Here is a 16,566-nt window from a genome sequence, read left to right as displayed (position 1 = left end):
ATAAATTCGACCTCACGTTATTTCGATCATGTTTGCACACTGCTTCTGAAACTTTCGTCCGTCCAAAAAAAATATTCGGATCAGGTTCGATTTTCTGCGTTTTTTCGCATCCGTGGCACGCATTTTGAGAATTTTGAAAATTCAGAGCCACCGTACGAGAACGCAAAAATCCCGAATGCCACCTGACAAGTTGATCCACAATGCCTACAGCACAAAACAGCAGCACTGAATGACAAACAACGTGAGGAATACAAAGAGACTGAATATAAAGACAGATTGTGCCAGTAGCAAAGCATCAAACTGAGCCACTGAAATCCTGAAGTAATCTTTGAAACGCTCGGATAATCACGCAGCTTTGATGAGGTGAATTCTCCTTTCCCTCTATGCAATCTTGAAATTGGATGGACCCAATATTTCCTCTTTTTAAGGAGAGAGAGGACAACTCGTGCTCACTGCTCGAAGACTTCATTTTGTATTGTTTTGCGATTTTTTTTTCGCAACAAATTCATTAATACGCATCGGACTCAGTGTGCAAGGTCTCTGTGCGTGACGAATTTTTAGGATAACGAATACGAAAAAACGCATATGAAAATTTCTGACCTTAAGAGTGCGTAATTAATGACAGAATTTTCATTTTTGGAAGAACAAGCTGACATTTAATGTGCTCTTGGGGGCCCCCTGGTGGCCACGGGTTGGCTTATTCCTTGGGCCGGCTCTGGCAACAGTGTTAAAGTCCCCAATTCCTGGGGAAAACCGGGACTTACCAGCACTCCTTACATCACAACTGTGTATTTCCACCTAGTGGACTGTTCGGTCTCAACAATCATCTGCTGGATTGCATGCGGATAGTATGCGCGGACGTCCGCGGACTCTCCTGATGGCGAAAATTACATCACACAGAGTGCGCGGAGCATCATAGAACGTGGTCAGCTGAAGTATACTTTGGGCTTTAGTGTGTCAAATTAGTGTGCTTTTGGCTTTGACTTATGAACTGTTTATAAACTGTCACTGCGGTTCTGAAAGGCTCCTGTGGGAGTTTTAATGTCCCTGAAGCATTTTTTAGTGTGAATGCCTTACATAATGACAGCTGCACTGTTCAGAGGAACATGCCTTGTGGAACTACACACAGTTTTTAAATCCATATTTGTGCAAGCACAAGGACTAACCTTTTTGCTGCATCCTCGGCATGGTGCCTTATACGAAGAGAGCTGTTTCTCCACGCTGGAGGATTTGTCCACTTTCTTTGGATCGAAAGGCATGCGGCAGAGTGGACAGAGAGGCGAGGTCACCTGCAGACACGGCTGTAGACAGTCCCCACAGAACCTGTGAACACACACACAGAAACGTATTACAGACACACTGTGTAGCGGGGCATGGCACAGACGGCTGAAATATTTTAAAATAAAGTTCTCTCTAAACATTTTTCAGCTGTTGACAATATTCAATATACATCACGATTATATATTTATTCTGAAATGGCTTAAAAGAGATCCAGATTATTATTTTTCTGCCCTAAACCTAAACCAGCTCTATTAGTACGTCTTTGATCCGAGCAAACAGCAAACCATGAATTATCACAATTGCGCTCTTGTGCAAGGCACTTACCTTCAGGTTTCTCCCGAAGGACTTGTTCCTGTAATAAGTGTACTATAAGCTGCACTGGATAAAAGTGTCCGCTAAATGTTTACTAACTGCATAAGCCTCTGAGGAGAACACCGATTTTGAACCAATGAACTCTGGCTGGCAGGCAACAGGCCTGTGAATAGCTGAACAAATGCTGATGTATCAGACTATCAGGAATCTGGCCATCACCTTTCAAGCTGGCGTGACTCAGCTTGGGTCCAAATACATGACAGCATCAGCAAAAAATGGCTAGTGAACGTGCGGTGGCAGCCTTGTCACTTTCTGACGGATGAGGCAAGAGTTTATGGGACTGTAAAAGCAATGAATCACTCTGAGCTTTTTGTCCGCCAGGCTTACGCCGCGTTTTGTGGCACTGTTGAATCCAGGGCCGGGGCCAATCAAGAGCCACTCCATCATTGTCTACACTTAAATGCGGCACTGACTGACTCACAGGGGAACAGGAAGTGAAGGTCAGTCGCTAAGCGTAGCGTTGTGTTTGAAAGATTCATAAAAAAAAAGAGTTGTGTCATGCTGTAATTAACTGCATTTTGCCCTTTTGGTCAAATAAGTATTGATCATTTTTTAAAACTAGGGCTGTCAAACTACTAAAAACATTTCAGTATGCAGTAAAGGAATTACATTATTGTGTCAGACGAGTACAGCAATTAACAGTCTGTATCCCACAGTGATCCACTGACTTAAATGAAGTAAATTGTGAGACTGTAACAATCAGGGATGAGCATGATCCTGTAGTTTAAGCACCTAGTCTATTTTAGGCTACGTTTACCCTTTGCATTAACATGCAATCACCATGAGCAGATCAGATCATGAGTCAGACACATTTGTGCACGTAGTCATGTAGTGTGGATAATAGGGGTGTAACGGCATGTATTCGTCCTGAACCATACGGCATGGACGTCACGGTTTGGTTCATGCAGGCAGACAATGAATACAGTCAGTCACAAGCAATTCACACTCCAATCCAGAAGGGGGCGGACGATAATGCAACATTGTTTGCTAACCGCTTCAACAGGAAAAACACACATAAGAAGAAGAACAGGTGATCAGATATGCGTGTAATCTCTCAAGCAGTGTTTTTTAACCGCAAAAAGACATCAATAAAACAGCTTGAGAACAATATCTCACGTAGCATTACATTTACCTCAGGCAAGTCATTTAGTGTCCACAGGATGTTACTGAGTATAAATGGGTCTAATAATATTTTAAGAAAATTCCAAAAATCAAATAATTGTCTTTTATATAATGCTTTGTACTAATGTCATATTTTCAAATTATTTTATGGAAAATATTACCTTTATATTAACTGTAGGATGAAATAACCTGAAAAGATATATTTAGTAATACAGCATTTATGAAGAGTAGGAATGTGACGGTATCAAACTTTCATGTTGCGATTAATTGATGAAGCTTTTATCACGATATTGAAATAAGTTGCAAAACCATTTTTGTCATAGTTTAACAGGTTTAAGAACTCTTTTTGTAATAAAACAAAAACAGCTCTGACTGAAATTTTCAAACAGATTAAAATGCAAAAGAATTAGGCTATAAAGAACAACAGATAACACTTTACTCTAATGCATTAACTAAGATTGAGCAATCGCTACATTTGATACAGAAAGTGTTATTTTTTGTTAATGTTAGTTTAGAAACACAACTGTTAGTTTTATCTCAGGTCCATTAAATAAGTTATTTTGATTTTAGTAATGTTATTAAACAGTAACTAAGAAATCAACATTAATTAATAATAATTAATACTTTATAAGTATTTTTATTGTCAGTTTAGTGATAATGAATTAACATGTCAACTAATGAAGCTGTATGTTTTCAAAGTTTTACTGAACAATAACAAATAATCAGAACATTTCTAATCATTAGGGCATGTTGTATTCCAGATTAAAATATAAAAATGTTTAGGTTTGAAAATAAATATCATTTTAAGTCTTTTTTAAGTATTAAGTATTTGGTGCTGTGATGAACAACACTGAGATTACAAAAAAATGAATGGCTGTTTGAAGCATTTTAAAAACTTCACTAGCGCAGTTACTTTGCTTGCACGGTTTCCGTGGTAACCGCTGCACGCTGCTGTTCCATCAGCGCCCTCTGCTGTCAGAGAGTGAACGCGCACTTTCATTCAGCTCGTCTCCTTCACTGGTTCCACCATGTGCTTCTCGTGCATGTTGGGATTGTTTACATCTGAGCGCGGAATACAGCGGTGTTGTGCATTTTATACGATTGATGGGTAAAGTATTCTTAATTGCCTTATAAAAAATTAATAATTGGTAATAAATGATTATTTACGGTATTCTGAAGTGCCGACGATTACAATATTGTGCATTCATTATCGCATTACTGAATATTGGCACTTGAAGAGTTGTTTTTTTTATAAAGATAATTGAAATGATAATATGAAATTTGGTAATTTAAAAAAAAAAAAAGATTCTAGTGTTGTCAAAAGTACCGACCGCAATACCAAGGCAGTACTGAAATTTTTTAAATATGGCGCTTTGAGCGCTGTTGAGTGGATTCGTAAACACCACTGGTTGGCCTTTGTGTTCACGCGCTCAACAGATATGTCTGTGATTGGCTACAATGATCAACGATCAATTCAAATGCCCCTGTGTGTATCTGTGAGCACTCGGTGAAGAGCGACATTGATGTTTATTTATGTTTTTGAAGCGTTGATCATTGTAGCCAATCACAGACATATCTGTTGAGCGCGTGAACACAAAGGCCAATCAGAGGTGTTTACGAATCCCCTCAACAGAACTCAAAGCATCACATTTTTAAAATTTCAGTACCGACTTCGTATCGCGGTCGGTACTTTTAACAACACAAAAATGATTCTGTTACATACATTTAATGAATATCTTCAAAAAAAAAAAAAATTTTTTTTTTCTTTTTTTAATTTTCAATCCAGTTTAAAAAACTCCTGGCCAATATCACAATAACTGGCCAATGGCAACTCGGCTCTATCATAGGCCACTGAAAAATCCATATTGGCTGACCAGAATTTATGATTTTTGGTGGAAAAAAAATAATTCCATCAAATTTTTTACAGAAGAATACTTCACTGAGTGAGATAGATAGAGTTGACCTTGTTTCTAGTGTGAGTGCTGCGGACTCTCTCCTGCTTCATTGTGCTGCTGTTGAGTATTGCAGACATAATGAGAGCAAATGAAAGCAGGTGCTGGTGGTGAGTTGGGCTTGAGGCTGCTTAGGCCTCTTCCTCTACAATCCCTGTATTTCACTGCTTAAACCCGAGCACGACGGCTGCCCTTCCTCCCTTAGGAGAATGAAGCTATTTCCATAGCTTTGTAAACATCAGGGGAAAAGAGAATGACTCCTAAACAGACACAATGTTCCAGACATTTGATGGTCTGAAATAATAGCTTTCACACATAGCAGGAAGTAAAAGAGACTTCACACAGAGGTCAGTGATTTTATCATTACAGGTTTGGAATGACATGAGGGCAATTAATGACAGAATTTATAGTTTTCAATTCAGTCAAGAGCAATGAGATTGTTTGATTAACATTAATGACACAGACGGCAGCAGGTTTATTAGGCTGCTGTCACTTTAAGACTGAACGCACTGATCTAATATACTGTTACACGTGTGCTTTCTTTCATTTTGACACATTAAATGTGTGTATTTGACTGTTCAAGCCCAATAAGGTGCTAAAAAAAGTGAACTTATTTCAGTACTTACACGCTGTATGACTGCATGTGTGCACGTTTCAGGTGTGTGCGCTCAGACAGTGTACGCATATGCCGAAATGAGCCCTCTCCTGATGCTTATTGCGCTTGAATGGTTTAAAACCATGTTTTTAAACCGCAAGGCTCGAAATGCATTCAAATGATTCCCTTTTGTGATGGTGCAGCACAGCAACGTCACACAAGCGTAACCGCGATAGAGAATATAGTCCAAAATCTATACCGGCTGACAAATTTCTACCGGTTAATCGGGTAATCTACTGGTATATCGCCCACCACTAATGCCTTCTTTACAAATCTGCACATCACTGCAGGAGCATGACATGTCATGCGTACATCACATGCGCATTTTTAGTGTTTAGTGTGGATTAGATGGGATTCTAGTTTTCATATGCCTGTTTATTGCTATTAAAATCGCCATACACCACATATTTTACTATGATTATGGTTGCTATGATTTTGAGCTTAATTGCATCAATTTGATCGAGGTATTGTTTTTACACGAGGTACAGTTAAACTGCAATATTGCCTAAATCTCATTATAATTGCATTATGTGCATAACGAAGTCTATGCTTTCAAGTGGATGATCATTTTGGTGGGTCAGATGAGCCATGGCTCATGTCATACAGCAGTCGAACAGAATAGAGAACAGAAACAGAAGAATATGGTTGTTTCTCTAAAATAGGAACATGGTTCACCTCAGGTAAAACTACAGTAGACAATATGTGGAGTGGTATTTGTTCTGGAATGAGCTATGCTAGTCTACCTCCTGCTGTTGTGGCCCATGAAAGCTACTGTGGTCCACTGTTCTCTCTTAAAAAAAAACAAAAAAAAAAAACATACATTCTTCAGATTTTCTGCAGTCTGTTTTTAATTGCTCCTCTTTAGCTAAGATTTTATAAAGTCTATACTTCCATTCGTTGTATTTTCTCATTTATCAGCTGCTGGTTCCTCTCATCCTCTCACTTTTATCTCCTTAAGTTCCCACCCCATTCATCTCATTTAACCGTGGTGAATAATTCAACAGCTCCAGAAAAAGCAGTTGTGCTTGAATGCATCACTGAACCAGGAACATTAAGATCCAAACTCTACCAGCCATCTAATGAAGTCAAGATCAGCTTTAACATTTCAACTAGGGCTGTCAAGCCATTCAAATGTTTAATCTAATTAATTACATGATGTGCTGATTAATCGCACATCAAATTTGGCTGAGAAAGTACCCCCAAAAGATCATTGTGTTAAGCATCAAATAGAAGCTTCAGAAAGAAATATTTTATTTGATTCAACATAGAATTTTAAACTTTTAGGCTACAATTAGTGTTGTCAAAATTACCGACTTCGGTACCTAGTCGGTACTGAAATTTTAAAAACGTGACAATGGCCAATCAGAGATGTTTATGAATCCGCTCAACAGCGCTCAAAGCGTCACGTTTTTAAAATTTCAGTACCGATAGGTACCGAAGTCGGTACTTTTGACAACACTAGCTACAACAGCCATTTTGTTTTTTTCAGAAGCTGCATCTGAAGTGGTATTTCGATATATTTACAAACCAAAACAGTTTGGTTACCAACATTCATCAAAATATCTTCTTTTATGTTCCGCAAAAGTCAAACATGTTTGAAACGACACAAGGGTATGTAAATAAACAGAATTTTCATTTTTGGGCAAACTATCCCCAGAATATGAAATTTTAATTTTAATGAAATGATATGCTAAATAAGAAACAAAAACTGCCAGTAGGTGGCAGTAAATGTCTAAATGAGTAAGTTATTACGCGTGTACGAAATTAAGTGTACATTTACACGACAACGATATGCTTAAAACTGAGAAGTTTTTCCTTTGAGTTTTCCGCGTACAGACAAAACGATCCCCATTCATATGAATCCGTGAAAATGAATAAAAACACTGTATTCTGCTGGCAGGCCATTAGATGGCGATGAAACACTATACTGAACATGTAATGCGCATGTGCATGACGCCATCTTTTCACAGATTAGTGTTTTTGTTGTTTACATAGAGACATGTTTTCAAACCCGTTTACAAAAGTTTGCATTTTCAGGCCACCAAAACGCCATTGTTGTGTAAATGAACAGCAAAATGCATAGTTTTTCGTTTTTAGTTGAAAATGGTTCTGTGTAAACAGCCCCTAAGGAAATGGCTTTCTTTATGAATGAGCCACTGAATCATTGGTTTACCCGATTGATTACTCATGTAATATTGCTTAATTATATCATATGATATAAATATGAGACAAAAAGTCATACAGGAGCATTTTTGCCCTGATATCTTTAATTTTAGGGTCATTCGAACTGCATCACACAGTGAGTTGTTGCCCTGCTTCATGTTCTTCACCAATCAACTGTATGAAACGTAAGATGAACTACGTAGGTCTGGAGCGGGGCGGGTGCGTTAAATAATTTTAACGTGTTATTTTTCCATAACTAATTAATTAGATTAATGTGTTAAATCGACAGCCCTAATTTAAACATAGTTTTCTGAGGACCTAAGAGAATACAACCAACGTAGGATTCATAGGATCCACACAGGTTTTCCCAACACTCGCTCATCTGCCATTAGTAGAACAAACAGACCTCAGTGGTTGAGGCTATACGTTGTTGTCTCAGACTAGTCAGGATGTTCAAACAATCAGAGCGATGTTGTGATAGTGCCAAAGAGCCACAGTGTTTACACTCCTCAGGGAAATCAACATATGAATGATTTACTTTGGTGTCTCTGCATAATAACTGTGATAGAATCTAAAACACTGCTCTTAAAGTAAAATTCATTATTAACTTAAGGATTAGTTCACTTCATAATTAAAATTTTCTAGTAATTTACTCACCCCCATGTCTTTCTTTCTTCAGTACAAAAGAAATGAAGGTTTCTGAGGTCCACTATATGGAGAAAAATCCTGGAATGTTTTCATCAAAAACCTTAATTTATTTTTGACTGAAGAAAGAAAGACATGGGGTGAGTAAGTTATCAGGAAATTTTAGTTCACTCAAAAAAACGAGTCATCCGCAGGAACTAAAACAGTCGATCTGATCTCAAAGATCACAGATAAACTACCAAATAATTTCTGAATTAAATAAAATAAAGCAACATGAAAGGGGAAACAAGAAAGGCTTAAAAACGGATAAATCTTTAGGCATATGCCTCCTACTCTTGAGATGAGCCACAGCATTGCACAGTCCATGAATGTGTTATATGAATGTGATATATGAGTGTGGGCAGTTCTGTGCAAAACCAAAGACAGCATCAGAAACGCCAGCCCACATTATTTATGAAGGCGGTCAACCACAGTTTAATCAATGTGCTACAATCTCACCTGCATCTCTGGCAGGAACATATGGTGGTGTTGGCATAGCAAGATAAGGATTAGGACAGTTATTTTAGTCTACTTATAAAACCATCTAATCTGTATTCGGCAGGTAGATGCATTAGAAAATGAGTATGTAGACAAGCGTGGCTCTTTTTGCCATCAGGCTAAAACAGCTGCTTCAACTCCCCTATTTAGCTGCATAAAACTCACTAGAACCAGATATGCTAATACTAAAACTAGTAAGTATTGTTTGAGTTAGTTGATCATCACTGTATTCTTATAGTTAGGAGTTGTTCAAATCTCTAACCCTGTATTAAGATTTGACTTTTTTAACTTCAGTTAGTGTGTAATGTTGCTGTTTGATCATAAACAACATCTGCAAAGTTACTACGCTCAAAGTTCAATGCAAAGGGAGATTTACTTTTACAGAAATCGCTCTTTAAGAACTACAACAAACGGCTGGTAGGGACTACAACGAGCTTCTTCCTGGGTTGGTGACATCACAAACCCTAAAATTTACATAAACCCCACCCCCGAGAACACTAAACAAAGGGGGCGGGGCCATGTTGGGCTGCTTTAGAGAAGAGGAAGAGTTGTTGTAGTCGAGTGTTGTTGACATGCCGTCATTTTACGCCGGACTGCTTCACAAACGAGGGTCAATTCAACACAAAAGATGAACATGACGGCACATGCTAGTGGATGAGTTGAATCAACTCCACAGCAACTACATCAATTTATCCACTAACCATTCAGAAACGTCTAAAAGTTGTAACTTCTTCCTGAGTCTCTCCATCAGTGTCGACTCCGGTTTGAACAATGTAAGGCTGAACACCGTTACTGACAATCCTCATTTTGGCTGCGTGAGATTCTCCAGCTTTGTTGTTGTTGAGCTGTTAAAGCTCCGCCCTCTTCTAGAAAGCAGAGCTCATTTGCATTTAAAGGGACACACACAAAAACAGCGTGTTTTTGCTCACACCCAAATAGAGGCAAATTTGACAAGCTATAATAAATGATCTGTGGGGGATTTTGAGCTGAAACTTCACACACACATTCTGAACACCAGAGACTTATATTACATCTTGTAAAAGGGGCATTATAGGTCCCCTTTAAACTTTAGCACATTTTGACTTGGTTCTGGTCTTTGAAGGGCCATTTTTTATCTCTCTCCAGAGGCCTGTTGCAAAAAGCTAGTTGAACAAACTCTCAGGATTTGATTCAGAGTTTGTGATTAACAGTAGTTGGCTGATATATATCAGTCTTGGCGATGTATCTGCCGATATTTGGCATTTTATTTTTAATACTGGCATTGGCCAATAAGTTTTTCTGTTTGGCTGATGTGTTGGATTCGGGACTTTTACTTTTGATGGCACCAGCGCTTATGGTCTCCGTTTAACAGTTTTGTCAAATACGTTACTAGATAGAACTATTAAACAAAGAAAGGAAATTGTACAATTTCAACTGTACAATTTCTTTATTTGTGAAAAATAATGTAATACAATTACAGAATAAAGAAGTTTCCATATTTAAAGGTGCCCAAGAATGCTTTTTCACAAGATGTAATATAAGTCTAAGGTGTCTCCTGAATGTGTCTGTGAAGTTTCAGCTCAAAATACCCCACAGATATTTTTTTATTAATTTTTTTAACTGCCTATTTTGGGGCATCATTAAATATACACTGATTTTGGCAGCGCGCCGCCCCTTTTAATTCGCCTGCTCCCTGCCACATGAGCTCTCGACTATAATACATTGCATTTACCAAGTTCACACAGCTAATATAACCTTATAATGGATCTTTACAAGATGTTTGTCATGCATACTGTATGCATGCTTCGAATGATGTGAGTAAAGTATTTATTTTGATGTTTACGTTTGATTCTGAATGAGTTTGAGGCTATGATCCGTGGCTAAAGCTAACATTACACACTGTTGGAGAGATTTATAAAGAATGAAGTTGTGTTTATGAATTATACAGACTGCAAGTGTTTAACAATGAAAATAGCGACGGCTCTTGTCTCCATGAATACAGTAATAAACTATGGTAACTTTAACCACATTTAACAGTACATTAGCAACATGCTAACGAAACATTTAGAAAGACAATTTACAAATAACACTAAAAATATCATGATATCATGGATCATGTCAGTTATTATTGCTCCATCTGCCATTTTTCACTATTGTTCTTGCTTGTTTACCTAGTCTGATGATTCAGCTGTGCACAGATCCAGACATTAATACTGCCTTTCCTTGTCTAATGCCTTGAACATGAGCTGGCATATGCAAATATTGGGGTCATTCATATTAATGATCCCAACTGTTACGTAACAGTTGGTGTTATGTTGAGATTCGCCTGTTCTTCGGAGGTCTTTTAAACAAATGAGATTTACACAAGAAGGGGGAAACAATGGAGTTTGAGACTCACTGTATGTCATTTCCATGTACTGAACTCTTGTTATTTAACTATGCCAAGATAAATTCAATTTTTGATTCTAGGGCACCTTTAATAATTTATTAAATATTAATTCAAATATATATCAGCTTTATATCACCCCCCCTGCTCTCAAAGACATCGGCCATCAAAAAAAACAATATCGGTCGACCACTAGCGATTAACTCTGTGTGCAACTGAAAGTGTGACATCAGCAATGAACAGCCAATCACATGGAACATGGAGAACATCAGTTTGATTCACTTCTCTGCTGAAGATTAAGAGATTGTTATGAAAAATATAATGCATTTACAAGGCAGGAATAAACACTGCTGCTGCAGCGAGAGTTTGAGAAGGGCATGTAAGTGGCTTGATTGCAATACATGTATGTCACTTTGCTCACAGCTGATTGCAAACCCAAACTGGACCAATCTCGAACCCAGAATAAAAGCTGCTCTGGAGAAGGTCAGCCATGTAGCGCAAGTTACCAAAAACAATCCACCTTCCTGAGGCCAAAAAAACAGTTTGCTCAAACTAATCTCAAACTCAAACTGAAAACGGCTCCATGCAACAGGTCTCATTTTTTGGTTTGGTATACCTTGATTTGCCATTTCCTCTATATTCTCACTATATTGAAAGCCTGATGTATCAAATGTGATACTCAGCAAAAACACACATCAGGCTTTACAGGTTTAAGCATCGGTTATCAAGGGAAAAAAAGGATCCCTCAGGTTTACAGCAGCTGTGTGAAGGTTACAGTGTTTCACTCATCAAAAATTCATTTTTTTCTGAAAGGGCAGTAAAAGGGCAAGGCCAGTCCCTGGGTGTTTCAGCGATCAGCATCTCCTCCCAGTATTGCTCCGCACGGACCTCCAGGTGAACAGCAATCTAAGCTTCACTCTCCACAAAATACAGTGCATCAAGGCACAAATTACTGTAATCAACCTGTTAAATCAAAACTATGAGCTGCCTTTATCCGATTAACTGAAGTGAAGACTTGACAAGTATCTGAGATGCTGCCAGTTCAGATGTGTCTCTAAATGCATCTATTGTTATGGAGCTCAATATTCTCCATGGATCAAAGAGCGACCAATTCAGCCATCCACAGCGACTGAGGGATTTTCTGATGCTGCTACATCAGTTCAGACGCCTTATGTCTGGATTTTTGTTTTCCTCTATGAAAATGTCTTCAATTCTTCAACCCAATAGAGCGGAACAGTCGGGAAGTAAAAACTCCATTTATTTTCTTGATAGGGAAATTAATTTTTAAACCTTTAAAAACAGCCCTACTGTGAGTTACGAGGTTGTTAATCGATGGAATCTGCTTCTGTTGAAGCCGTCAGCCTACATTTTATATTATGTATATTCTGTCAGCTCACATTATTTCCACTTGGTTTTAAAATAATCATGTTTAATAGCAGAATTTGTGATGAAAAATTACCAATGATGCTCTACAAAAATACCACCAATCAAAGTAAAAACAAGCAAACCACGCTTCTTTAGCCCCGCCCACTCCCACGAAGCTCCGCAAATGACATAATCGAGTCGCTCTGAAAATACTTAAATATTTGTATAGTACAGTATACATACATATATATATATATATATATATATATATATATATAAAAAAAAATTAGGGCTGTCAAAATAACGCGTTAATTTCGATTAATTAATCTGAGAAAAAAATAACGCGTTAAAAAAAATAAATTAATCCATTCCGTATTGACCTTTGAACCTGGAGTCGTTCTCGTGCGCGCGAGCTCTTTCAAAGTAAACACCGTCTTTGCACTCTCTCTACCTCACACATAGTAATCTAAATCAACTGACACAATGCTAAAAGTTCGTAAGACCGAATCCACGTTTCACGAGGCGCATTCGGAGAATGTTTTTCCTGAATAACCGCTGGGTGTGAATTGTGCTCAAAAGAACCTCACCTCATCTTCTCTGACAGGCGCCCTACACGTGCAGCTGACATAAACCACACTTTCAGTAAACAAAAAGAAAATCCTGTCCAGTGGTGAATTGTTTTCTGTGTTGACAAATCTTTTGCGATGTCCTAATAACAGTCGTGATTCGCACGCAACGCGTCAACATCCGCTAATGTCCAATTCGCGACCTAATGACTCATTTGAATGAATCATGACAACAACTGATCTGTCCACACAGTCTATAATGAATCATTTACTCGAACAACTCTGAAATTTAGCAAGAGTGGTTAGTAAAATTAGCCTTAATAATCCACAGTATTTTCAGGTTATTTAAATGACAATGTGTAGTAAATTAGGCCTACCTATAAAATCAGTTAATTTAGACTGGAGTGAGGTGAAACCAGAACAAAGCAAGTTGTTTTTAGCTAGGTGCATTGAATTGTATATGGTAGAAAATTATATTATTAGTTAATATAACTTCTAAATGCTACTTTTTAATACTTTTCAGGTTTAGCAAAAAAAAGAATCTTCTCTTACAAAGCTATAAAATCACTTTTTTTTTTTTTTTGCAAAGAGGGCAAGAAAGAATTACAGTGAGAGTGACGGGTACTTTATTGTCAGTATCGGACTCGCAGATCACGTGGGTAGGGCATTGGGTGGGTTTTGACCCAGGAGAAACCCTGGGTCAAAAATTCATTTGAATTGAAATATTTAATACTTTCACAGCAAAAATTATGTATGCAATTAATTTAGATTAATTAAATCACAGAGTATGTAATTACTTAGATTACATTTTTTAATCGTTTGACAGCCCTAATAAAAATTCAACATTTTTAAAATAGTACTTTTATATTTCTCCATCGCAATTCTGTCAGCCCACATTATTTCAACTTAGTTTTAAAATAATCGTGTTTAGCAAACCGTGCCTCTTTAGCTCCGCCTGCTCCCATGAAAAATATATATATATAAAAATCAACATTTTTAAAATGAGTAGTTTTATATTTCTCCATTGCAATTCTGTCAGCCCACATTATTTAAACTTAGTTTTAAAATAATTGTTTAACAGTAGAATCTGTGGTGAAAAACTACATTACCCATAATGCTGTACATTAAATTCCACCAATCAGACAGCCGAAACAATCAGACCATGCCACTTTAGCTCTGCCCACTCCAATGAAGCTCCACAAATGACGTAATCGAGTCACTCTCGAAATATTTATGTATTTGAATAAAAATGTATTGTTTTTATATAATCAACATTTTTAAAATGAGTAGTTTTATATTTCTCCTACGCAATTCTGTCTGCCCACATTATTTAAACTTAGTTTTAAAATAATCGTGTTTAACAGCAGAAATCATGGTGAAAAACTACTTTACCCATGATGCTCTACAAAAATTTCACCAATCAGAGTCGAAACAAGCAAACCATGCCTCTTTAGCTCCGCCCACTTCCATGAAGCACTGCAAATGACATAATCAAATCGCTCTGAAAATACTTACAGTAAATATTGGTATACGCATATTTTGCAATAAACTTAAAAATAAACATTTTTAAAATGAGTAGTTTTATTTTTCTTCACAATTCTGTCAGCCCACATTATTTCAACTTATTAAAATAATCACGTTTAACAGTAGAATGTGAAGTGAAAAACTACATTACACCTTGACAAAGACTTTTTGCTGAAACGTTGGTGAATAAACTACTTGCAAGTTGAGTGTGCAGTCATATTTTTTCATATACATTTGGACCTATCCCTCCTGACTGGCACCTCAGATGGCAGTGCGTTTGTTTCTTCTAAAAGAAGAAAAACTACATTACCCATAATGCTGTACAAAATTTCACCAATTAGAGTCAAAACAAGCAAAGCACGCCTCTTTAGCTCCGCCCACTCCAATTAAACACTGCAATTGAGTCACTCAGAAAATACTTAAATATTTTGATATATAAGCATAGTTTGCAATAAATTTAAAATATATTGTTTTTAGATATAATCATTTATTTTAATGAGTAGTTTATCCATCGATTCAGCTGTTTGCAATGCTTCATGGGACTGGGACAGTTCTGTTCCTCACAGTCGTGTACCTTTGTATTACTGTCTGATTTTTAAATACTCTTTTTCATTGGTGTTAATGTTGCTCCAGAAAAAAACACAAACTTAATCGTTGCAGTTCAAAAGTGTTTAGGATATTATAGGTAACGTCAGGAAGTCCGACCCTTTTTAGCGAATCGGTTCTTTTGAACGTTCATTTCAGGAACCGATTCAGTGATCAATTGGGGGTTAGTAGCGGTTATATTTTTGGTTCTTAAAAACAGAAGTACACATGCTACCAATAGCACGCTTTGCATTATTAAAATGACGATGAAAACTCATTTTACAACCGAATATGAACGAGCATTTTAATAACTGTTTTCCCAATCAAAAGGTAAGATCAGACGACTCGGTTCCCAGACAGATTCGGTCTCTTTTGCGAATCGGTTAGAATGATTCTTTTAAAAAGATCCGAAATAGACATCGCTATGAAATATCGCTCGCTTTGTTCTTTCCCACAGATGGGAAGAGGAACTCTAAAACCTCAACTGACGTTTTTATACATCTTCAAAATTGGTTTAGAAAATTGTAATGCATAAACAGATGAAAACACGCATCATTTTTATTACCCAAGACTGACAAAGAAACATGCACAAAGCACAAAGGGAGCAGTTTTTCATCTTTAAAGAGTGGCATTACATAATTATTCTTCAAGAAGATTACTGGAAGTGTGTGGATAGGTGCATTCTTTCAACATGCGGTGCATATTTTTGCAATAAACACACATATGCATGAATGCAAATGCCAAAATTGATGTTTTTCTCTCTAAATCACCAGAAACACTGAATGGACATTTTAAAAGGGCCACTAAACTCACGTATGGGCGCAGCTTGCGATGCTGACAGGCTTGTGGTAGACCTCCAGACAGATGGGGCAGGAGAACTGGCTCTCCAGGCTCTCCCCAGGTGCGGCTGCTGCGGCTCCATTTTGCTGCTGATGCTGCCTGAGCTGAGCAGCCGACACAAAACTGCGGAACATCGCCATCATCAACACGGACAGCAGGATCAACCACTAATACTGCCGATGCGAAGAGGATTCCGTGTCTTTAACGAATGTATCGCAAGGAAAATGTGGTTTACACGACATTAGATACCGCATCTGCAATCTCCAACACTGTTAGCCGAGGAGGACACGCCGTTGTTCCAAAGAAGTAAACATTACATGGTAGCTTTAACGGAACGGTCTCGATCCGATTAGGAGGACAAAACAATGGGAGTTGTAGTTTTTCCAGCGATTGCATTCGCAGAGCGGCGGTTTAATAGAACTACATTTCCCAGACATCGCGTTCATAACAATTCCATGTAGCATAGATAGATGGCGTCAACGTAAATGTAGCGAATGTAGCTACGTTGTCGTTCAATAAGATAAAATTATATTTTTAGATACGAATGTAAACGTTAAGACATAATTTTACAAATTGCAGAAGAGGGGGGAAATA

The 16,566-nt window shown here is 37.6% G+C and overlaps 1 protein-coding gene across 1 annotated transcript in view; it reads right to left on the bottom strand.

The window, feature by feature from the left end:
- The window catches only part of LOC137030117 (E3 ubiquitin-protein ligase RNF166), a 28,981-nt gene extending 12,637 nt beyond the window's left edge, over positions 1 to 16,344 (bottom strand). The window contains exons 1-2 of the mRNA XM_067400241.1: positions 15,946 to 16,344; positions 1,167 to 1,323 (exon numbers count right to left, since the gene is read on the bottom strand). Of these exons, the coding sequence (XP_067256342.1) occupies positions 1,167 to 1,323; positions 15,946 to 16,115 (327 nt within the window). The 5' untranslated portion in view covers positions 16,116 to 16,344. The remainder of the gene's footprint in view (positions 1 to 1,166; positions 1,324 to 15,945) is intronic.
- Between the last annotated feature and the right edge of the window lie 222 nt (positions 16,345 to 16,566).

This window comes from Chanodichthys erythropterus, chromosome 11 (assembly GCF_024489055.1).
Source record: "Chanodichthys erythropterus isolate Z2021 chromosome 11, ASM2448905v1, whole genome shotgun sequence".
NCBI lineage: Eukaryota > Metazoa > Chordata > Actinopteri > Cypriniformes > Xenocyprididae > Chanodichthys > Chanodichthys erythropterus.
The sequence above is the reverse complement of the archived record's forward strand: the minus strand, read 5'-3'. Positions and strand labels throughout refer to the sequence as shown.